General features: G+C 34.2%; 2 protein-coding genes across 2 annotated transcripts; both read right to left on the bottom strand.

The window, feature by feature from the left end:
- Positions 1-137: 137 nt before the first annotated feature.
- On the bottom strand, positions 138-7,197 carry LOC130668385 (tyrosine aminotransferase). The gene is made up of 11 exons (XM_057470654.1): positions 6,816-7,197; positions 6,150-6,254; positions 6,002-6,069; positions 5,041-5,199; positions 4,663-4,854; positions 3,564-3,646; positions 3,374-3,443; positions 3,049-3,177; positions 2,345-2,428; positions 2,155-2,253; positions 138-847 (listed from the first exon to the last, which is right to left on the bottom strand). Exons 1-11 carry the CDS (start codon positions 6,961-6,963, stop codon positions 689-691), a joined length of 1,296 nt encoding a protein of 431 aa, XP_057326637.1. The 5' UTR covers positions 6,964-7,197; the 3' UTR covers positions 138-688.
- Positions 7,198-10,503: 3,306 nt separating this feature from the next.
- On the bottom strand, positions 10,504-24,052 carry LOC130668091 (collagen alpha-1(IV) chain). The gene is made up of 21 exons (XM_057470163.1): positions 23,216-24,052; positions 22,802-22,841; positions 19,334-19,475; positions 18,769-19,256; positions 18,575-18,709; positions 18,395-18,502; positions 18,099-18,320; positions 17,801-17,989; positions 17,603-17,719; positions 17,370-17,534; positions 16,993-17,295; positions 16,334-16,916; positions 15,700-16,254; positions 14,853-15,614; positions 14,269-14,730; positions 13,786-14,187; positions 13,513-13,692; positions 13,073-13,444; positions 12,600-12,771; positions 12,398-12,512; positions 10,504-11,487 (listed from the first exon to the last, which is right to left on the bottom strand). Exons 1-21 carry the CDS (start codon positions 23,233-23,235, stop codon positions 11,230-11,232), a joined length of 5,790 nt encoding a protein of 1,929 aa, XP_057326146.1. The 5' UTR covers positions 23,236-24,052; the 3' UTR covers positions 10,504-11,229.
- Positions 24,053-24,069: the final 17 nt, after the last annotated feature.

The raw sequence follows: 24,069 nt of genomic DNA, 5'->3' as shown, positions 1-24,069 counted from the left end.
AATACATATATTTACTACTGTATATAATTTTATATTAAATCGGCCAAAATCTCTATGATTTTTTATAATATATCATATATTTTTTTGTTGCAAACATATATAATTTTATATATTTTAACCATATATATTTTTTTTTCATACGTGCACTCCGCAAATTTTTTCAGTATACGTACATATATTTTATAAGTAAACAAAACTCGGATAGATAATATTAAATAAATTCAAACATGCTAGTAACAAGCATCAAATATTAATAAAGCATACATTCATATCCTCGTGATCTGCATGTATAACTGCAACGATAAATGCAAGAACATTACTGCTACCTAGTATATGTATCATAGATCGTACAAAGGGCATTGGTATGCGATAACAAGCCACTCATCTATATATCTATACCCTTTACTAAAATTACCGAGTGTACTCTAATATTGTCTACATACATTTATGTATACATCTACATATCTATATATACATATGCAGATATAAGTATATGAGGGAGATAGTGACCGGGTCATCATGCAATAGACTGTCTGTCGTACAATTGTTGATTAAAATAATACAATAGGAATAAAAGACAAGAGCTCTCTGGAGTCTGGGTAACGAGGAAATGGCCGGTTTTTATTTTAAATATTTATTTTATTATTCACATTAAATTTATTAAAAAAATATATAACAATGATAATAATTAATATGGTATCTCAACGCCTTCAATTGAATTTCTTATTAAATTCTGCGTTTTGCAGTGGTGCCGATGACAAAAGTCTCCGATTCTCTTGCAAGCTTCCTCTTGCATTTCCACCGGCACTGTTATTACCAATCTTATGTAAGACGGCAAGTCAAAGCACTGAAAAAAAAAAATAGTATACTATAGCTCACTGTTATAAAATAATACACGGCAGTGTTACAATTCTACTCACAATATCTCTACTCAAAGGAGGTAACTACAAGTCTACTCACTCACTACTTTACTCAGCCTCAATTCTACTCACAGTTTTTTATACGCAGGTTTAACTCTACTCAGTTGTATCTTTACTCAGCTAGAACTCTACTCAGAAAGAATTGCTATTTTATCGATAGGCTAAAATCCGTGAGTAGAGTTGTAGCTGAGTAAAGATACAACTGAGTAAAGTTAAACCTGAGTAAAAAAAAAGTGAGTAGAGTTGTAGCTGAGTAAAGATACAATTGAGTAAAGTTAAACCTGAGTAAAAAAAAAGTGAGTAGAGTTGTAGCTACTTCACTTGAGTAGAGATGTTGTGAGTAGAATTGTAACACTGCCCAATGCACTGTAGAAAGAGCGGTGTTAAAAATGGACTCATTTTAACTCCGCCCGGTGTTAAAATGAAATTACACCGGTGTAAAAGCGGGGTAAACTGCGTCCGCTTGGAGAATTAACTTTAAAGATTATAAAACACAAAAAATGTCAGTTCTTTATGAAAATTAATACAAAATATCATTTATTAACAAGTATAGTGATCGAGTAAGTAAAAATATTCACAAAGTTAAATATTTTAACACTGGTAAAGAATATCTACACCAGCGGCGGCGTTATTTTAACACCGGGGAATTTTTGTTAACACCGGGGAATTTTTTTTAACACCGGTACAGAATATTTACACCGGCCACGGCGTTATTTTAATACCGGCCTAGAATATTTACTCCGGTGGCGGCGTTATTTTAACACTGAGGAATTTTTTTTAACACCTGAGAATTTTTTTGTAACACTGGTCTAGAATATTTACACCGGTGGCGGCGTTATTTTAACACCGGGGAATTTTTTTTAACACCGGTAAAGAATATCTACACCAGTGGCGGCGTTATTTTAACACCGGGGAATTTTTTTTAACACCGGTAGAGAATATCTACACCAGTGGCGGCGTTATTTTAACACCGGTCTAGAATATTTACACCGGTGGCGACGTTATTTTAACACTGGGGAATTTTTTTTAACATCGATAAAGAATATCTACACCAGTAGCGGTGTTATTTTAACACCGGGGAATTTTTTTTTAATATCAGTACAGAACATTTACACCGGTGGCGGCGTTATTTTCACACCGCTTTCGGTGTTGAAATTTAACACCGCGGATTTTAACACCTACACCGCTTGGACTTACCCCAGTGATTTTTTACAATGTAAAAATAAATACTTACGCCTCCGGGTAGACAGAAAACAGACTCTTCCATCAAGAGTCGCTCGACAAAATCAACTTCGGTATTAAATTCGGGAAAGGATTCCAAATCGATATGCACCTGGGGATAATTATATTTAACAAATTAATTATCCCACAGTATAATAAATAAATAATTTTAATTGACAATTAATTATTAAAATATATTTTACCATCATGTACATGGCCCCGTCAGGCATAATTGGCTTCAGTCCAGGAATCTCCTTAATAAGATTGAACGTCGTTATCGAGTGATTCTGAATAACATATAAATGGGTTATCAAATTAATATTATTTATTGTTATATATATATATATATATATATATATATATATATATATATATATATATATATATATATATATATGTATATGTATTTATATTTATGCATAGAAATGCGTATGCGTACAGAAAATAGAGAGCAGAGTACAGAACACAGCAGTCACGTGTAAAGCCATTCATTTATATGTGAATACATTTTGCAGTCCATGTTTAGTTTGACAATCGTCAGGCATAGCAAAACGGACAGGCTTATTGGTACCATAAATAGAGTATACAAAAAGAAAGACCGGCATATACACATATACATCTATACATATATATATAAACAGGAACGAGAGGAAACCAAGGGATGCTATTAATATTTAAGTTGAGAAATACATGTGACGCACATGTGTGACCAGCAAAAAGACAAACCGTTTGAGAATAAGCGTAGAGACCAGACCCATATTCTAAAAACTAAAACTGAAACCGTATTTCCTTTTTAAGGATCTCCTTTTTTTATTATTTTTCTCCAGTATTTTTTCGTTGATTTTTGCCTTTACTTGTATTTCATTTCATTCTCTACTTTAATTTTTTACTTTTTTATTTTACTTACATACAGAAGCTTGGTAACGTCGTCGAAAAATCGTTGAGGCGTATTTTTAAGTATTCCTGGTAATGCTCCTTGAATTATTGTACTGCTACCAATTATTCTTTGGCTTAGACTTTGCAAACCCGGGCGTATCTATCAGAGAAAAATTCAAAAAAAGTAACATGGGAATTTAATCGGTGGAAATATTTAAATTTATGTATGACAAATATTCAAAGTTTGATAATTTAATAAAAGTTTTGTAAACGCGTTACAAAGTCCAATTAATCAACTTTAATAGATGTTTTGTTTTATTTAATATTTATTATTTAAATATTAATGCTGCTGTTACCTCATTATTGAATACATTTTGTCGGTCGTGAATTATTACCCATCCCATTCGCCATCCAGGTACGAGAAATCTATTACACATAAATCATTTAATTAAATCTCACATCAAATTCATTTAATTAAATTTTTTAAATTCCGTTAATTAACTAATTAATTAATTGTTGTTGTCGTTAATTGTAATTAGAAAATACCTTTTGGCTAAACCGCTGCATGATAAAATTGGAACTTCTGTTGATAGAGAGGCCAGAGGATAAAATGTCCGTCCAGGAAAAACCTTAAAATTATTTTTTTAAATTTAAATGATTATGGCGGGAAAAATTTAAATTTTTGAAACTACTGGCAAATTTTAATTCATTACTTGTACGGGAAAAAATTTTGCATTTTTTTGAAGACCGCAATTTGTTTGAAAAGAAAAAATTTATTCGTAACAATTGAAAATTTTTTTTTTTTCATTGCGCATACACTAAAAAATCGGGAGTGAATCCGGATTTAATTTCAATTCGAATTCACTCCCAATTCACTCCGGTCCGAAGTTTTCACATTTAAATGAATTTATTAATATAAATTAATATTTATATTAAACTGTTAAACAGTTTGTGTGTGTGTGTGAAAGTGTGCGTGCGTGTGTGTGCGTATCAGCTGATCAATAATGCAATACGCAAGTTTTTACTTTGATTTTATTTAGCGGAGTTATTTTTTATTAATAATATTTTCAAAATTCCTGAGTGAAATTCACTCCGGAGAGACTAAATTAATAAAAAATCATCTACTCTGCGAAAACTCCCCTTCGGAGTGAATTTCACTCCAAGGGGTGTGAATAATTAAAAATTAATTCACACCGCATTCACTCCGGATTCAATCCGCATTCACTCTGCGAATTTTTTACAGTGTAAGGAATACGTTGAAGATTTACTGTACTGAGTATAAAAAAGTACATTATTTCTTCACGTCCCCTATTTGTCTGACCCTCCCCTAAATGCTCTAGATATTTAATATAATTTATTTTTATCTCATCATTTATTCTGGTTTAGTGACCTATCGGAATCAATACTTTTTAATTAATTGCTTATTTTATATTTTTATTTAATCAGCAGCTAGAATATTTTTGTAAAAAAATCTCTCAGTGTTCGAAAAATAAAATAAAAAATCGCGATCTCTCTCGTGATCAAAATCTGCTAAAATCGCTTTCAATAAAATTTAATAACTTTTTTTAATCCGCGCGGATATAAAGAGAAATAAAATTTTTGATGGAAAAAAATCCAAAAACACGCAAAATAAAATTTTGAGTACCATGTGCTCGTAGATTTCGTCAGCAATAACAGGAACATGATATTTAGCAGCGACATCGATAATATCCAACAGGTGATGACGACTGTAGACAGAACCACAAGGATTAGAAGGATTATTTACAATGATTGCGGCGGTTCTCTCGTCGATCAACGATGCGAGATGATCGAGATCTATTTCCCAACCTAGATCCGGCTGAAAATAAAATAAAATTCAATTTTATTCCGATAGTTCAAGTGCACGTAATCGCTTTTCGGATTTCGTGGTCTATGTACACAAATTCTATTCTATTTCGCTCTATATACATAAATATATCCACCCACACATTGAGTAGTAAGCAAATAGAATTTGTAAATTTAAATTTGAAATGCACATACGTACCAAAAGATTGTAAGCTCTGACAGTCACACCGAGTCCTACTGCGAGTGTGCGGTACAGAGAAAATCCAGGTCTGGGTATCAAAATATTCTGGCCTTCTTTAGCTAATACCGTTATACACAAATCTAAGGCACATGAACACCCACTACACAATATCACGTCCTTAAAAATTTACAATCATTAGTATAAAAATTTATGATCTTGAAGTTGACAGACAATTAGTAATTTTCAGATTTTTTTTTTTCAAGAAATCAAATAGAAAATTTTAAAAACTACAGGTGCAATTTTTTCAAATATTTATTTTTTTTTTTATTGTTTAAAAAAAAATCTAAAAATTATTAGACGTCGGCTAACTTCAGTATCACAAATTTATGATCCAGAAGTTGACAGACAATTAGTAATTTTCAGGTTTTTTTTTTTTTTCAAAATCAAAGACAAAAAAACAAAAACAATATATGCACTGATAGAAAATTTTAAAAACTACAGGTGCAATTTTTTCAACTATTTTTTTTTTTATTGTTTGAAAAAAAAATCTAAAAATTATTAGACGTCGGCTAACTTCAGTATCATAAATTTATGATCCTGAAGTTGACAGACAATTAGTAATTTTCAGATTTTTTTTTTCCAGAAATCATATAGAAAATTTTAAAAATTACAGGTGCAATTTTTTCAAATATTTTTTTTTTTTTTATTGTTTAAAAAAAAAATCTAAAAATTATATGATGTCGGCTAACTTCAGTATCACAAATTTATGATCCTTAAGTTGACAGACAATTAGTAATTTTCAGATTTTTTTTTTTCAAAAAAGCAAAAACAAAATATGGACTGATAAAAAATTTTAAAAACTACAGGTGCAATTTTTTCAAATATTTTTTTTTGATTTATTGTTTAAAAAAAAAAATCTAAAAATTATTATACGTCGGCTAACTTTAGTATCATTAAAAATTTTATTTAAATAAATTACTTTAGCTTCCACTTTAAGATTTTCAGTCGAACAGTATTCGGCAACAGCTTCGCGAGCTTTCTGGTGGCCTAAAATATTTTAATCGAGTTAGTCCTTTATTAATTACTCATATAAATATATGAATGTACAGATAATTATGATTAATTACCAGTACTCGGTGCATATCCATTGTATTCATATGAACCGACACTTTGTTGTATGGCTTCAATAACTTCTTTTGGAGGTTTCAAGTTACCGAATGTCGTTGGATCACCTAGTAATTTATAAACAAATATATACATACATTTTTTTTATACCCGCTGTCGCAAATTATATTTTTTTGGTCAGAAATACAAGCGCGGGAATTTAAGAAATAAATAAAAATTCACTTCCGGAAAATTCGATTTTTTTTTTCATAAAAAAATTGAACACTAGAAATAAATAAAAAATTTTGATTCCAAATAAAAATTTAATTTTTTTCGGTGTCAGATAAATTTTATTTTTCTAATCCGTCTAAAAAAAATTTTTCAAACCAATCGGATTTTTCTTGAGCCAAAAAATTTTTTATAAAATTGAACGACCTTTCAAAATACTTTTTGACATTTAGCGAAAAAAAACTACAAAATGACAGTCATATATATAAATATATAAAAATGAATAAAACATATGATAAAAAGGTCAATTATTATAATATAAAAATTTCTTTTCGTTATTTAACTCACGTACAAAAAAAAAAAAAAAAAAAAAGGAATGAGAATGAGGAGCTGAAGAAATCTCTCGGATGATAATACAGGATTGAATGGACAAGAATTGAATTTATAAGGGTAAAACTCACCAATAGAAAGTGCTATGAGCTTTTTATTTGGATTTGGCTCGACCACAATATTTTCTACAATAGCCCTGATAGGATTGTGAGTACGCCTCGCAATGTCTGAAGCACGAACATCCCATCGTTCACGAGATGTACTGACGGTATTCGACATCGTCACAGAAAAATTGCTCTTTTATTTCCCGAAAAAAAAAAATACAGCCAATAAATTTATATTAATACGGCCAATATTTCCGTATCCGCGATTGTCCTGCCCAATTTCGCCGTCTTATATAATCCGTCTTATTCAAAATACTCATCAACTCATACATATATATTTATATATATTTATTCAATCAATTAATTAAAAAGAGCGAACAGTTGGCAAGTTTTTCGATTACTAAAGTTCTCCAGGATGAGCGGACACTTGAAATGCTCAGGAACTTGTTAGAGGACGGACTGATCGAGAAATCTTATTGGTCGGTCAGTTTCCACACCTTCTTTCGATAATTTATTTAAATAAAGTAACATTATCAAGACAGGTACAACTCTACTACGTATTTGTATATTTATATAAACATTTTATATATTTAATATATAACCAGATTCTCTCATTTAAATAAATGTCCTCGTCACAGAAATATGACTTATTATTTATTTATTTACTAAAAAAAATATTCATTTTCCATGATACTGAAGCTAGCGGACGTCAAATAATTTTTGGATTTTTTTTTTGACGATAAAATATAAAAAAAAAATATTTGAAAAAATTGCACCTGTAGTTTTTTAAATTTTCTACGTGTGCAATTTTTAGTTTTTGTTATTTTTGCAATTGATTTGGTGAAAAAAAAATCCAAAAATTACTAAATGTCTGCTAACTTCAGGATCATGAAATTTTTCTCAGGCGTACTGTAGAAAATTAGGAGTAAATGCGGATTTTAATTCAATCCATCACTCGGAGTTCCGGAGTTTAAAAAAAAATCGCGTACGATGATCTGGATTTCATTTAAATCCGCATTTACTCCGACCCGGAGTTTAAATTTTAATTTTATCCCCTTCGGAGATGATCCTGAAGTTAACTGACAATTAAAAATTTTTGAATTTATTTTTCAGCGAATCTATTACGAAAAAAAAAAATTTGAAAAAATGCACATGTAGAAAATTAAAAAAACTACAAGTGCATTTTTTAAAAATATTTTTTTTTTTATTATTTATTGTTTTAAAAAAAATCCAAAAATTATTAACTTCAGTATCATCCTTCGGAGTAAATTTCACTCCGAAAGGATTAAATAAAAAAAGTCATCGACTCCGGATTTACTCAACGTTCACTCCGCTAATTTTTTAGTGTAAGTGCCAATTAATTGCAAAAAAAATTTAAGGAAAAATTTTCGGGGACTTTTTTTTTTAATTAGCATTTTAATTATTGGAGTTTTGTTTTACGATTTTGAAAATATTTAAATCTATGGAATGTTGTTTTACCAGATTATGAGCGGTATCACTGGGGGCTTGACATATTAAAATATATATATGGTGGGAGTCGATGCAAAACCTTCATCGAGAACAGTCTTTCCTGAATTTCCAGAGAGTTCTACGTTAATTTCTACTTTTATCACAAGACTTAAACATATGTCTATTGATAAATAAATAAATAAATAAATATATAAATACGTAACAATGAGTAAATATTATTAACTATTGAAAATATAAACAAGTGAATGGATTAATCATATGAAGAAAACATAATTAGCATAATTATTAATTATTAATTATGCATTTATGAGATGGATGCTAGGAAATTTTTTTTTTACGTCAATATTTTTTATTTTAAATTGGAATTAATTAATTTTTATATAATTGATATTTAAAGAGTTGATTGACCTCGCATTAATTAAATTCAGTCTGATTCACAATTTCGAGGGTTGCTGGAAAAATATTCGCGGTTGATTAAAAAGAAATATTTATCAAGTTATAGTCAGTTTAAATATTTGAATTTTTTATTCGAAATTTAAAAAAAAATTGTTGATTGAAATTAGCTTTGATTTTGAAAAACTCTAGTGGATTGAATCAGTGATTTATTTGAATTCTGTATAAATAATTTATTTAAAAATTGTTTTTTTATCATGAAATGTTTGTTGATAGAAAAAAAAATATTGTAGAGGCTGGATTTATTGATACTTTAAACGCCAGCATTAGACGAGGTGAGAGAGAAAAATTTAATTAGAGAGAAAGAAGGTGTATCCTTGCTTATAATTTACAATTAAAAGTTTAAAAACATTTGCAATCATGCATGCAGATATTTTAAAGCCACACGTGGAGGATATTTACTACAATTAGTAGTTTATTACATCTAAACAAATTTGAATTTAATTTCAAACAGTACGCAGTAGTAAATTGTTGTTTGATTTGTACTTATTTCAGATCTAACTTACTGATATTTACATTTCCCTCGACTTTACTGGATCGCGGCTAAAGTAAATCGTGAGTTTAACATACTAATATTTTTTTTTTTTTTTTTTTGAGAATAATTATGCAGTTTCTTGACTCGGGATTTTAATGAAAATTGTCTACGTAATTCGTGGATTAAAACAAAAAATTGTTAGGAATTGCTAATTTATAAAAAAATTTTTTTTAGCAAAAATGTTTGCAGTATGAATTGAAAATAGAAATTTTTGGAGACAATAAAAATTTATTTGGAGTAAGAGATTTTTTTGGAACGAGAAAATCACGAGTCTGAAAAAACATGATCCTGAAATTAATTTTTGAATTTTTTTTTTTCTACGAATAAATAGCAAAAAAAAAAAAAACTAAAAATATGCACATGTAGAAAATTAAAAAATCTATAAGTGCATTTTTTTTAAATATTTTTTTTTTTATAATTTGTCAGTTTAAAAAAAATCCAAAAATTATCAGACGTCGGGTAACTACAGTATCATTAAGAATCAGACAATTAGCAATTTTCAAATTTTTTTTTTCAACAAGTAAATGACAAAAAAAAAAAACTAAAAAAATACACATGTAGGAAATTTAAAAAACTATAAGTGCATTTTTTAAAAATCTTTTTTTTTTTATTTTTTGACAGTTGGAAAAAAATCCCAAAATTATCAGACATCGAGTAATTTAAGAAACAGACAATTAGCAATTTTCGAATTTTTTTTTTCAACAAACAAATGACAAAAAATAAAAACTAAAAATATGCACATGTAGAAAATTTAATAAACTATAAGTGTATTTTTTTTTAGTATTTTTTTTTTTATAACTGGACAGTTGGAAAAAAATCCAAAAATTATCAAACATCGAGTAATTTAAGAAATAGACAGTTAGCAATTTTCGAATTTTTTTTATCAACAAGTAAATTACAAAAAAAAAAAAAACTAAAAATATGCACATGTAGAAAATTTAAAAAACTACAGGTGCATTTTTTTTAAATATTTTTTTTTTATAATTTGTCGTTTTTAAAAAAGTCTAAACATTTTTAGATGGCGGTTAACTTCAGTATCATAAAAAAATTTCCCGTGGCAAAATAAAGTTTTCTATTTAAAAAATTAATATTCAAATTTCCAAAATTAATTTCTTCAATTTCGTTCATAATTTAAATTTTTACAAAACCCCAAAAAAAAAAACTGGCCCTAAGATAATAATAAAAATAAAATGCGTGCAGTGATAGAAATGAATCAAAGGTACAGGAAAAATAAAAAATGGCAATAAATCCTCCCAATTATTTTCACAATATCATTTTTATTGATTATGTAGCAAAATACTTATAATTTTAAATATTTGGCTTCACGCATAATTATCAAGCTATAACAATTTATTTATATTAATATACAATATATAATATAATATAATATATATATAATAAAATAAAGTGCGCCGACATATGTAAATACGGGCAGTGTTCATGGTAGTTTAGTTAATTAACAAATTTATTTAAAACTTTTTTTGTTGGACAATAAAACTTACGTGTACAAATAATTTCATTTAAATATATATTAATTTACATGCTAAGTAATATACTAGGCACTTAGTTTTTATAATTCAATGATAATGTAGATGGAAAATTGAGGAGTAGAGAAGGGAAAAAAAAAAAATGATAAAAAGTTAAGGAAAAGGAAAAAGGGTGAAATGAATTGACGGATCCTGACTATAATTCATTCAAGAAGGACTAAAAAGAGTACAATAGATAAAAAAAAAAGCATTGAGAACCCGGTGAACTTGATAAGCTTCTTCAGTTAAATTTATTATTAAAATTGCGGTAAAAAATTTTTTTTTTTATGCATAATTTTTTGAAACCAAAAAAACCAATCGAGTCCTTCTTGCGCCGTCAAAAAATGCTATTAGTTAATCAATATTTAATATTTAATATTTATTAATTATCATAATTATTATTATTATCATTATTATTATTCTTTAATATAAATCCATTTATCAAATAGTTTACAAATTACGTATTCTTTATACAAACTTGGCAGCGACTGATTCGGGACCTAAGATTACCAGCCTTGAGGGTCTGTTTCTCAGGCTTTTGGAATTGTTGTCTGTCTTCGATAGTCGCCATCCAAAAACTGAATTCATTAGCATAGTAGTGGCAGTGTCCTTTGGCGCCGTTGCATTCGATGAAAGGTGTCGCGCGGAAATCTTCAAGACACGAGCCGGGACTCGATAATGATTGACCGCCACCTTGTGATCCAGCTCCCGTGTGCTAATCAAACATTTTTTACGATTACCACAATATAAATAAACCCTATTTCGGATTATATTTAAATCCAAATTCCTCCCGTCACTCAGAGTTCCGGAGTTTAAGACAAAATTCCGTACTGGGCAAGTAGGGAATTTGTTTTTTCAGCGAAGTGATTTCGGAGTGATCTGGTTTTTATTCAAATTCGCATTCACTACGATTCGGAGTTAATTTTACTCCGAATGGGAATTTCTGTTCTTAAAGTAAACTCCCTTAAGGAGTCAATTTTTCTCGGAACCGGAGTTTCTTTGCTGAAGTAAACTCCTCTTCGGAGTCAATTTTACTCCAAACCGGAGTTTTTATACTAAAGTAAACTCCTGTTAGAAGTAAATTTTACTCCGAGCAGGAGTTTTAACATCAAAGGCTCACTTTAGGAGTCAATTTTACTCCGAACCGGAGTTTTCATACTAAAGTAAACTCCCTTTAGGAATCAATTTTTCTCCGAATCGGAGTTTCCATGCTAAAGTAAACTCCCCTTCGGAGTTAATTTGAGTCCGAACTGGAGTTTCCATACGAAAGTAAACTCCTTTAAGAAGTTAATTTTACTCCGAACCGGAGTTTTAATAATAAAGTAAACTCCCTTTAGGAGTCAATTTTACTCCGAACCAGAGTTTCCATACTAAAGTAAACTCCTTTTAGAAATTAATTTCACTCCAAACAGGAGTTTTAATATCAAAGGCTCATTTTAGGAGTTAATTTGACTCCGAATCGGAGTTTTAATATTAAAGTAAACTCCCCTTCGGAGTTAATTTTACTCCGAGGGGATTAAATAAAAACAGTCATACTCCGAATTGACTCCGGATTAACTCCGCAATTCTTTTCCAAAATACAAGTGCGCTAATTAATAAAATTTATTAATATCAAAATATTTTACCATGACGAAACTGTAACCGATCCATATTCCATTCCATCCCGATGGACACTCAGGAATACTCAGCGACTGGCTGTGAACTGCTAGAACATTAGCGGGAACTTCGCAGACCACGCACCTGGATTTAAATTATTTCAAAATTTATGATATTTATTTCGTTTATGGGATTTATTTTCAGGTAATTAATATTTTTTGTATGAGGTACCTAGAAATGTATTCCTCGATAGACGATTCTTCGACGGGCATCATCGGTATCGGACTGTTGGTAGACAGCCAATAGGAACGATCGTTACGACTGGCATAGTGACATACGTTGTTAACGTCGCAGAAGAGGAAAGGCATCGTGGAGAATTTCCGTACGCACGAGCCGGCATAACCTGTTTTTCGAGCAAGCAGATTAATATTTATAGGACAAGTTTTATTGGTTTAAAATTTATATTTATTTATTTTAAAAGTTTTCTAAAAATCTTGTTAATATATATGAGTATATATGAATATACACATATATGTAAGCAATATTGACGGCTGTAAGAAATTTATTTTTGATAGTGATAGTCATGTAATCAACTAGCTATCAAGGACATTGGATGACGTCAGTAAAATTTTGAGGTACTGAGATCATGCAATCAAGGAAAATAATTAAATTGTGATGGATAATTATTTAGTGGTGACAAGTACCTAGATCTTGAGAGTGCGCTCTTTCATCGCCATCTGTGTAGAGAAGACTGTATCCTTCCCAGAGTTTTATGTGACCGGGCTCGCAGCTCGGAACTACTTGGCTCTGGCTGTGTCGGACTAGTAGAATTCCTGTTAGATAGTCAGCAGCTTGTTCGCATGACGCGCCGGGTTCTCCTTTGGGTCCTGGTTGTCCACTGGGTCCTGATAACCCGGGAAGACCTGGAGGCCCGATGGGACCTTCTAATCCTGGACGACCAGCAGGTCCAGGCGCTCCCATGAATCCTTGGGCTCCTTTGGCTCCGGGGATGCCAGGGAAACCTGGAGGTCCGGCCATTCCTTTCTCTCCTGGAGCTCCGGGTATTCCAGGAGAACCTGAAGAATTTTTGTGGTGTTGAGTTGGTGAGGAAGTTATTGCTGTGGGATTTTGGAAGGATATTTACCTGGGTAACCGCGATCGCCTTTTGGTCCCATTGGAGGCTCGAGACAGTCATCACCTTTGTCACCTTTCTCACCGATAAGTCCCATTTCTCCTGCGAATCCAGGTACACCTGGGAATCCTCGGTCTCCTTTTTCGCCCTGTTCTCCTGGTTCACCGGGAATGCCGTCGAAGCCGCGGTCACCTTTTTTCAAAATTTAAATACAACGAATAATGTTAATTTTTTGAATCGTCAAATGGAATGTGAATCCAAAACTAAATTAAATTAAATGAATACCTTTTTCTCCAGGAATACCATCAAGACCAGGAGGACCAGATAGACCGCGATCTCCTTTCTGTCCTGGTGCACCGAACAATCCAGGTGGACCTTGATCTCCTTTGAGTCCTCTTTCTCCAGGAATACCGGGCATTCCTTCGAGTCCAGGTTCTCCAGGTCTTCCTGGTGGACCTTCTGGGCCAATGAGACCAGCATCTCCTTTTTCTCCTTGCTGACCCACTGGTCCCCAAGGTCCAGCGTCTCCTTTGTGACCAGGCAATCCTGGGAATCCAGGCTCTCCTTTTTCGCCAGGTGTCCCAGGGAATCCATCGCGACCGTGTTTACCCAACATACCGGGCAGACCTTTCTCTCCTTTCACTGTTGCTCCTGGGAATCCAGGGCTACCCATCATTCCTTGGTCACCTTTAAAACAATTAAACAATTAAATTAGAAGATCAAAAATCACAAGATTTGTTTGTACTTGAGCTGAAGAAAAATATTTACCTTTAGGACCAGGAGCACCAGGTGGTCCGGGGTTGCCTAGTGCGCCAGGTGGACCTCTGTCTCCTTTTTCACCATCAAAACCAGGTTGTCCGTTGTACCCGATATCACCCTTTTCACCTTCGGGTCCATCAACACCAGGTCTGCCAGGTTCTCCTTTCTCTCCTTTGATGTTAACAGTCAATCCTGGTGGACCACGGTCTCCCTTTTCTCCTGCTGGTCCAGAAACTCCTGGTAGTCCTTCAAGACCTTGGGGTCCTCGTTCTCCTTTAGGTCCATCTAACCCAGGTCGCCCAGGCATACCAGTATCACCATCAAGACCTGGGAAACCAGGTGGACCAGCTGGACCAACATCACCTGGTTGACCAGGAAGTCCATCGAGACCAGGTCGACCTGGTTCTCCAGCAGGCCCAGGATATCCAGCATCTCCCTTTTGACCAGGGAATCCAGCAACTCCAGTGTCACCTTTCAAATAATTAAATAATTAATTATTTTTCAACTTTTAAATTAAAATTGAAATCAATTTTTTTACTTTTGTTATATTTTTTTTTTTATTGATATTAGGTTCCAAATATTTATACTAATACCTTTTTGTCCTTGAGGCCCAGGAAGTCCATCGAGACCAGGTATTCCAGGCTCTCCCTTAAGTCCAGGTAATCCATCGCGAGCAAGTCCAGGTCTACCAGCTTCTCCTTTTTCACCATCAAGACCATCTCTTCCAGCGGGTCCTGGAGCTCCGCGAACTCCTGGCATTCCGGGTTCACCTTTTTGTCCTTTGGCAGATGTTTTACCAGGTTCACCTTTTCTTCCTGGAGTTCCCGGGAACCCTCTATCACCTTTGATTCCTTCCAATCCCATAGGACCTGGCAGTCCTGGAGCTCCATCAAAACCATGATCGCCTTTAGGTCCAGGTGGTCCAACGCGTCCAGGCTTTCCTTCCAATCCTGGTAAACCAGGGAAACCAGATGGACCAGTTTCTCCTCGTTCTCCTTTCGGTCCTGGTGCTCCTTCAAGTCCAGGTTGTCCTGCAACTCCAGGGAGACCTCTCCTTCCGGGATAACCTTTTGGCCCATCAATTCCAGGTTCTCCTCTGTCACCTTTTTCACCTGGGAATCCAGGAAGTCCAACGCGACCAGCTTCACCAGGTAACCCTGGTTCTCCTTTGTTACCATCCATACCAGGAGCTCCAGGAACACCAGGTGGCCCGGGTGGCCCAATTGGTCCAGTATCTCCTTTTTCACCCGGTGCTCCAGGTAATCCATTAATTCCAGGTACTCCAACATCACCTTTTTCTCCAGTAAAACCAGCAAGACCTGGATAACCTCTCGGTCCTTCTTTTCCAGGCAAACCTAAAAATCAGCAGAAAAATTTTATTGTAACAATTTCACCCAATAATTCTTAAATTTAATAAAATAATATAAACAATCAGCATACCTGGGAATCCACGTTCTCCTTTTTCTCCAGGTGGTCCAGTTAATCCCTGGCTACCCTTGAGCGAAAGTCCCATTTCTCCTTTGTCTCCTTTAGCAGCAGGTAAACCAGGGAAACCACGTGGCCCATCGCGACCAGCTTCACCCGGGAATCCCATAGGTCCAGTGTCTCCTTTGTCACCTCGTGGACCTGGCAATCCTCTGGGACCAACAGGACCTGGTGCACCAATAGGACCTGGTGGACCTGGTGGTCCTGAGATTCCTTGTAAACCTTTGTCTCCAGGTAATCCATCACGACCAGGTGGACCAGGCTCTCCTTTATCTCCAGTGTAACCTCTGTCTCCTTTGACTCCTTCTTCAAGATTTACTGGGCCACATTGACCAGGTTCACCTTTAGGTCCATAGAGACCTGGATCTCCCTTTTGTCCTCTGGCGCCAGGTCTTCCTGGTTCTCCAGCTTCTCCTTTCACGCTTATACCTTTTTCACCTTTTGCGCCAGGAATTCCAGGTCTACCAGCAGCACCATCTTGTCCAGGGAACCCACGGTCACCAGCCTCTCCTATTATCAAAAAAAAAAAAAAAAATTCAATGTTTGACTGTAAACAAACCTGTGAATTTCTACTTGAAATAATTATTACCTTTCAATCCAGGGAATCCTTCTAATCCAACTCGACCCTTCTCTCCCGGCATTCCGATGGGTCCAGGTGGACCAGGTCGTCCAGGCTCACCACGAACTCCTTTATCACCTTTATCAAACTTCAACATGCTTTCCGTAACAAATGCCGGAGCTCCAGGTTGACCCTGAGGTCCAGGACTTCCAGGCAATCCATCTTTACCAGAGGGACCAGGTGGACCAATAGGACCAGGTAGACCATCAAATCCAGCTTCTCCAGGAAAACCTCTTTCTCCAGATGGTCCTCTAGGTCCTGGTTGTCCAGGTGTTCCATCATTACCCCGATCTCCTTTTTCTCCTCTCAATCCAGGCAAACAATCTTGACATCTACCACCGATATCTCCCTTCTCACCAGGCTCACCGGGTATTCCTGGCAAACCGTCTCTTCCAGAAGCTCCAGGTTCTCCACGCAATCCAGGTGCACCAGGTGATCCAGGAATACCGTCTAACGAATCTCCAGGTCGCCCACGAACACCAGCGTATCCGCGTTCACCTTTTTGTCCTTTTTCACCATCAATTCCTGAAGTTCCGTCCATACCTTTCGGTCCCTAATTTTTTAAGTTTACAAAAAATTACTCTGCCGTCTGTAAAATAATTTTGAAAAGTAAATAATTAAAAATTTACAATAATAGAAAATCCTTTGTCTCCTTGAGGACCTCGTGGTCCAGCAGGTCCCGGTGGCCCATCAAATCCTCTCGGCCCAACTTCACCTGGGAATCCAGTGAGTCCAGGTTCACCTTTGCTACCTTTTTCACCCGGTGCTCCTTCAGGACCTGGGGTTCCAGGTTGTCCAGGACCTCCAGGAAAACCAATAGGTCCACGTGGCCCCGTTTCACCCGGATATCCGTCAGAACCTCGTGGACCTACAGGTCCTGGGAATCCTCTCGGTCCTTTTTCTCCTGGCGGTCCGGGTTGTCCTTTACCACCCTATTGAAACCAGTCATTCAATTACCCAATTTCTCTTCCCAGTACACTAATAAAAAAATTATAAAATTACTTACACCCGGTGGTCCAGGAGGACCTCTCAGACCAGTCATTCCTTCGGGTCCATCTTTTCCAGGATCTCCTTTCTGTCCAGCACGACCTGGAAGTCCATCTAATCCATCAAGACCACGATCTCCTTTACGACCTGGCGGTCCCGGAGGTCCCGAGAATCCGTCTCTTCCCTGAGTAAATAAATCTCATCAACAAAACTTACCAACTGACAAATGATAGCAAAGTCTAATCAACTTACTCGAATACCAGGTGCTCCTGGAAGACCTTTCTCTCCTTTACCACCAGACGCTCCAGGAAAACCAGCATCTCCCATAAGTCCTGGTTCTCCTTTAGGTCCATCGAGTCCCGGTTCTCCCTACAAAAACATCCATTATCAATAACGGTATTGTAAATAATCAATAAATAACTTTACGAGAAATATTTTCCAACCACTCACTTTGTTTCCCTTAGGTCCTGGATCTCCAACAGGTCCGACCGTATGCTCAACTCCCTCGAAGGGAACCAGAGGCGCAGTGACACCCGGCGGTCCGATCTCTCCCTTCTGACCTTTGTCTCCCTTCAAGCCCTCAAATCCAAGACCCATGTTACCTTTTTCTCCCTTCAATCCTTGAGGACCCAGTGGACCCTAAAATTAAAAAAAAATTAATTTACCCAATCAAAAAATTTATAAATTATTTTTGGAAAAATTTTTTTAGTCACAACTCATTTCGATTAAAAAATTTAAATATACCTACATAAGGACCACGTTCTCCTTTGGGGCCAATAGGGCCTCGTTCTCCCTGAGGCCCAGGTGCTCCAGGCGGTCCTCTTACTCCATCGAGACCAGGCTCTCCTTTGTCACCTTTAGGAAAGTTTCCTGCAAATGCCGGCTGACCTTTGTCTCCTTTCGATCCTGGAAAACCTCGAATACCTCGAGGCCCTGGTTCCCCAGGGACACCATGACGTCCAGGTGCACCCTAATAATTTTAATTTAATATCAATAAAAAAAAAATCAAAAATTAAAATAAAATCGTCGAAAATGAAAGCTTACATCAGTTCCATTACATCCGTCTTTTCCAGGCAGACCAGGAGAACCCGGTGGCCCTTGGACTCCAGGAATACCATCGATACCCGGAAATCCTGGCATACCCATTTTTCCCTAAGAATAAATAAATCCCACCTTCTAATAAACCAAATAAATATTTTTAAAAATAAATATCAAGGAAATTACTCTGTCTCCTTTAGGACCTCGCGGTCCCTGTGGGCCTGGATCTCCTTTGTCACCCTTAGGTCCCAGCAAACCTTCAGTACCCGGGAAACCTCGTTGTCCTTTCGGTCCTTGGGGCCCCAGAATTCCAGGCGGTCCCTAATTAATGTTTTTTGTTTAAATAAATTCATCATAAAAAAAAAAAAAACAGGATTTACCCTCGATCCTTTTTCTGCAAAACATTTAGGAGTGCAGCAGCCACTGCCAGTGCAATTCTTAGCTCGTCCTGCACCCGGAATCGGTACCTCTGCATAACTCGATGGATAACCCGAGGGGTTTTGAGCCTCTCTGTCGGTACCAAAGTTATAAGGATCCTCAATTGTTCGTTCTTGATAGCGATCATCACTCCTATTGTAAAGGCGATCATCACCTCTGTTCTCATTACGATCATCACCTCGATAATTGTAACGATCATCACCCCGATTCTCGTAAGGATCTTCATCTCTCCGATCATCTCTAGGATCACCGTCTCTCCGCTCGTCTCTGCGATCGCCGTCTCTTCGATCATCTCTACGATCATAATCTCTGCGATCGTCTCTACGATCATCGTCTCTCCGGTCATCTCTCCGATCGTCATAGCGATCATCGAGTCGACCTTCATACGGATCTCTCCTCAATTCATCGTCCGTTCGATCTCCATAATTTTCTACACAAATTAAATTTATTTATTTAACTCGTAAAGTAAAAAAAAAGTGATAAATAAATAAATATAAATTTATGAACCTCCATCTTGGTTCCAGTAAGGCGGAACCCTAGCGTCCTGTGAATTATTTCTATCAGAGTCCGGTGCTGATATATCACCTCGTGTATACTGTGGTCTGTAACCAAATCTTCCTCCTCGTGTCCATGTTTCATTATATTGTTCCTAAAATTTTAAATTACCCTATTAATTAATTTATAAAAATTCATTTGAATTAAAAATTTTTACGATACTGAAGTTAAGACGTCTAATAGTTTTTAGATTTTTTCAAACCGATAAATTATAAAAAAAAAAATATTTTAAAAAATTGCACCGATAGTTTTTTCAATTTTCTACATGTGTATTTTTTCGGTTTCGTCTTTTTTTTCAAATTTAATTGTTCAAAATAAAATCCTAGAATTTTCAATTGTCTGCTGACTTCAGGATCATAAAAATTTTTATGATACTGAAGTTAACAGACGTCTAATAGTTTTTGGTTTTTTTTAAACCGAAAAATTATTAAAAAAAAATATTTTAAAAAATTGCACCGATAGTTTTTTAAATTTTGTACATGTGCATTTTTTTAGTTTTTTTTTTTTAATTAAATTGTTGAAAAAAAAAAAATTCGAAAATTGTTGTCTGCTAACTTCAGGATCATAAAAATTTTTATGATACTGAAGTTAACAGACGTCTAATAGTTTTTGGATTTTTTTAAACCGAAAAATTATTAAAAAAAAATATTTTAAAAAATTGCACCGATAGTTTTTTAAATTTTGTACATGTGCATTTTTTTAGTTTTTTTTTTTTAATTAAATTGTTGAAAAAAAAAAAATTCGAAAATTGTTGTCTGCTAACTTCAGGATCATAAAAATTTTTATGATACTGAAGTTAACAGACGTCTAATAGTTTTTGGATTTTTTTTAAACCCATAAATTATAAAAAAAAAAAATACTTAAAAAAATTGCACCGATAGTTTTTTTAATTTTCTACATGTGCATTTTTTCAGTTTATTTTTTTTTTTCAAATTTAATTGTTCAAAATAAAATCCGAAAATTTTTAATTGTCTGCCGGCTTCAGGATCATAAATTTTTTCCGCAACGAAATATAAAAAAATAAATAATTTAAACAAAGAAGACGATTCTTTTAAATCTTTCTCATTCCCCCAACTGGTTAGCGACGATTACACGATATGACCGAGTGTAAGGTCGAGACCTTGCGTAATGCAATAGCTTTTAAGTGACGTAAGGGGCAAATGAGATGATGGTTATGATGATGAAGAAGAAAATCTAGAGCATAAATGTGTGTTTTATTATCTAGCATCTTTATTGCCACTCTTATTACTGGAATATACATTCGTACAATCAATTCATAAATCTATACTATTTTATTTCATCTAATTGTTTTAACATATATATTTTTCTCCATTTAATTGTTTTAAATTTACATATTTAACTGTAACGCATTCATTCAAATTATTTAGATTTTTTTATTCTATAGTTAACCCAATTCTCGGATTTTTGATACCACATATCTTTTGTCGGTTCAAGTATCATCTTTTTTTATTATCAACTTTTTTTGTCGCCTACCATCCCAACATATATATATATAATGAAAATATCATAAATTACGTAATCGACTTACAAATAAACGCGACTTATTTAACGCCCTCAGTATCGCCATAATTAATCATATTTTTTTTTTAATTAATAAAATATTTTTTAAATTAAAACTTGAAGTAAAAAATTTTACTCCTCAAGAAATGAAATCGACATTAAAAATTATTTCCGCTATTTTTAATACTGACTCACTCTTATCATGTTGATGAAAAAAATCTAACATTAATTGTATATGTATATTTATATATATTTATGTGTACGCATATTTATATACTGACGTGTGGGTGAAGTGTAAAGTCTTTAGCGATACAAAATCCCACGTTAGTCTATATACTGAAATTCAAAAAAAATTTCACTCTCTTTTCCGTAGAAAGTGAAACGAAAATAAATAAGTGGCCCGAAATCAAATAGAAAATCAGTAAATTATGTTAATTTTTTTTTTTTGCAGATAATATTTATGGAACCTTTGGCAAGTTTAACCTACGCAGACATCCTACATGATTTAACCAGACACTTACGCGTTGTGTCAGCAATGTCACTTGTTATATTGTCTCAGATAATCTAAACGCATGACAGTTAAGTAGCTGACCACTAAAATAATAATTAACGGCGCAATTTTTTTTTATCGCGATTATGCCAAGAAAAAGATGATACTGAAGTTATGATCCTGAAATTAACAGACATTTAAAAATTTTTGGATTTTTTTTTACCAAATTTCTTAGAAAAAAAAAAAAAAAAAAAATGCACATGTAGAAAATTTAAAAAACTATGAGTGCAATTTTTTGAAATATTTTTTTTTTTATAATTTGTTTAAAAAAAAATCCAAAAATTATTAGACGTCGGCTGACTTGTCTCATACTGAAGTTAGTAGACAATTAAAAATTTTTGGATTTTTTTTTTTTGAAATTTATTACAAAAAAAAATGCACATGTAGAAAATTCAAAAAACTATATGTGCAATTTTTCAAATATTTTTTTTTCAAATTTAGTGTATTGAAAAAAAATCCAAAAATTAATCGGCTAATTCCAGTATCGAAGAAAAAATTTTTGGATTTTCGGCCAAACGATAAATTATAAAAAAAAAAATATTTGAAAAAATTGCACTTGTAGTTTTTTAAATTTTCTACATGTGCATTTTTTTTTCTTTTTTTTTGTAATTGATTTGTTGAAAAAAAAATCCGACAATAGTTAATTATCTTCTGACTCCAGGATCATAAAAATAATTAATTTTGAATTTAATTCATTTTGTAAAATCAATGTTCTCGTGGATTAAATATATACATATATATGTATATATTATACGAGATGTAGGCAACTAAACAGGTATGAGAATATAAACCTGTACACGTGCACAGAAAATGAATCCAAGTTCTGCACGTGACTGAATATTACGGGGCCTATAATTACAGGGTATTAAGTTAAATACCGTTCAATCATATTTTCTTATACATATATTTTTTTTTTTGCTTAAATATAATATTCAAATTTCATAAAAATTTTCGGTAGGATTTAATTTGCGGTCTTTAAATTAAATGTCTGCCATTAAATGCTTCTTAAGGAATTAAATTTTTTTCCGTTTGTTTGAACTCGGAAATTAGTTTAAAAAAAAACGTAAAATTCTAATTCTGCATGCGTGTTAATTTCCGATGCCGAGGGGGAGTACCCGTCGAATGGAAAGCGAGCCGAGGAATTACGAGCGTACGAAAATAATCAAGATCTTTAAACCGTTGGGTAAAAATAAGATTTAAGAGAAAAATTTATGAAGAAATAAGCCGCGGGTGTACTTTTCTCGTTAAATTAAATATATACATAAATATGTGTGTATATATTTTTTTTGTTATTATAATGTAGAGATACTGTTAATGTTATAGATTTAGAATTTGTATATATTACGTACCCCTGCGATGACAGAAAGGCAGACCGCGGTTGCGACGAATCTGTAAAAATAATATTTTAAATTTTTAAATTCATTATTTGCAGTTTTATTTTTTTACGCAGGACTAAAATGCAAATAATTAAAAAAAAAAAATATCGATGACAATCAGTTAACTTTCTCTCTTCTCAATCTTCCGTCGGCGCTCGAACGCACCGTCGCGAAAATAAAAAAAAATATTCGATCAAAGATTTATGATCTAGCGTTCGCAGAATTTATACCCCAGCCGGAATTGAACAAATATACGAAGCGAAAATCTTTTAAAACAGAATCATTTTTAAAACTGTAAATTAAAAATTTTAAAATTCGCTCCTGTTAAAATGAACCCAAAAATTTTCGGACACTCGAGTAAAATTTAAATAAAAAAAAAAAACTCACCGCAGTGCCAGCCGGGTCATGTCTGGGCTACCTCCCTGAGTCTAGGGAGATCCTTCCAGCCCGGCACACAAGTTATTAACTCCAAGGGTGGACGATCAAAACCTCGTGGCTGTCGATAAAAGAAACGCGAATAAGAAAAGAAGTAACGCAAGAAGAGACACACAAAATAGATCGCGGCCGACACCGTAGTCGTGTACAAACCGCCGTCCCATCCAGGGAGGGCTCTGAATGAACGTGTTGTCTCGTTCGGGGAAGGAAGGTGGAGGCGGTCGGTCGTAGTATTCTTGTTGGTTCACGATTCACTGGTGCAGCCGATGTAGTATCGCCACGCCAGCTAGAATTCCTCCGCGCGATTCAGATTAAGAACGAGGAATGGAAGTAGTCGACGAGAGGCCCAAGCTCTTGTGACGATGCCACGATCCCTCGGCTCAACTCGCTGCCGATATCATTTATATATTTTTTATGCACAGAACCCGCAGTAACAATGGAGTCAACACTAAACGACCGACGACTAACCCAATTCGGTACACCACCAGACTAATATCAGTATCAGCAGCAGCAGTACCAGCAGCACCAGAACCAGCACCAGCCGGTAGCAGTACCAGTACCAGTACCAATAGCAGTACTCCCTGTCGAACTGTATCCAGTATCTTTCTTCCTCTTCCTCCTTCCTACCACCCACGGCAGTTGGTCTTCCTCCAGGTTCTTCCGCGGCGAAACTCCTCACTCTACGTATTACAAACCATAAAGTTGTTTTACTAACCCGCGTGTCAGCGCGCCTTGATGCCGTGCGTCGTAAACCGCTGCGACGAATTAAAACTCGACAGCAGTTACTACAGTGGTAGCTACTGATG

The sequence above is a fragment of the Microplitis mediator genome, chromosome 5, assembly GCF_029852145.1.
Source record: "Microplitis mediator isolate UGA2020A chromosome 5, iyMicMedi2.1, whole genome shotgun sequence".
NCBI lineage: Eukaryota > Metazoa > Arthropoda > Insecta > Hymenoptera > Braconidae > Microplitis > Microplitis mediator.
This window is presented reverse-complemented; position numbering and strand designations above follow the sequence as displayed.

Bases quoted from the DNA above. Each gene is read 5' to 3' on its own strand.
- LOC130668385 (XM_057470654.1), bottom strand. From the start codon at position 6,963: ATGTCGAATACCGTCAGTACATCTCGTGAACGATGGGATGTTCGTGCT. The intron at 6,255-6,815 runs GTGAGTTTTACC...ATAAATTACTAG, and splicing joins GCTCATAGCACTTTCTATTG to GTGATCCAACGACATTCGGT. The intron at 848-2,154 runs GTAAGTATTTAT...TTTTTTTTTCAG, and splicing joins TTTTCTGTCTACCCGGAGGC to TGCTTTGACTTGCCGTCTTA.
- LOC130668091 (XM_057470163.1), bottom strand. From the start codon at position 23,235: ATGACCCGGCTGGCACTGCG. The intron at 18,710-18,768 runs GTAAATCCTGTT...AACATTAATTAG, and splicing joins TTGCAGAAAAAGGATCGAGG to GGACCGCCTGGAATTCTGGG. The intron at 18,321-18,394 runs GTAAGCTTTCAT...TAAAATTATTAG, and splicing joins ACGGATGTAATGGAACTGAT to GGTGCACCTGGACGTCATGG.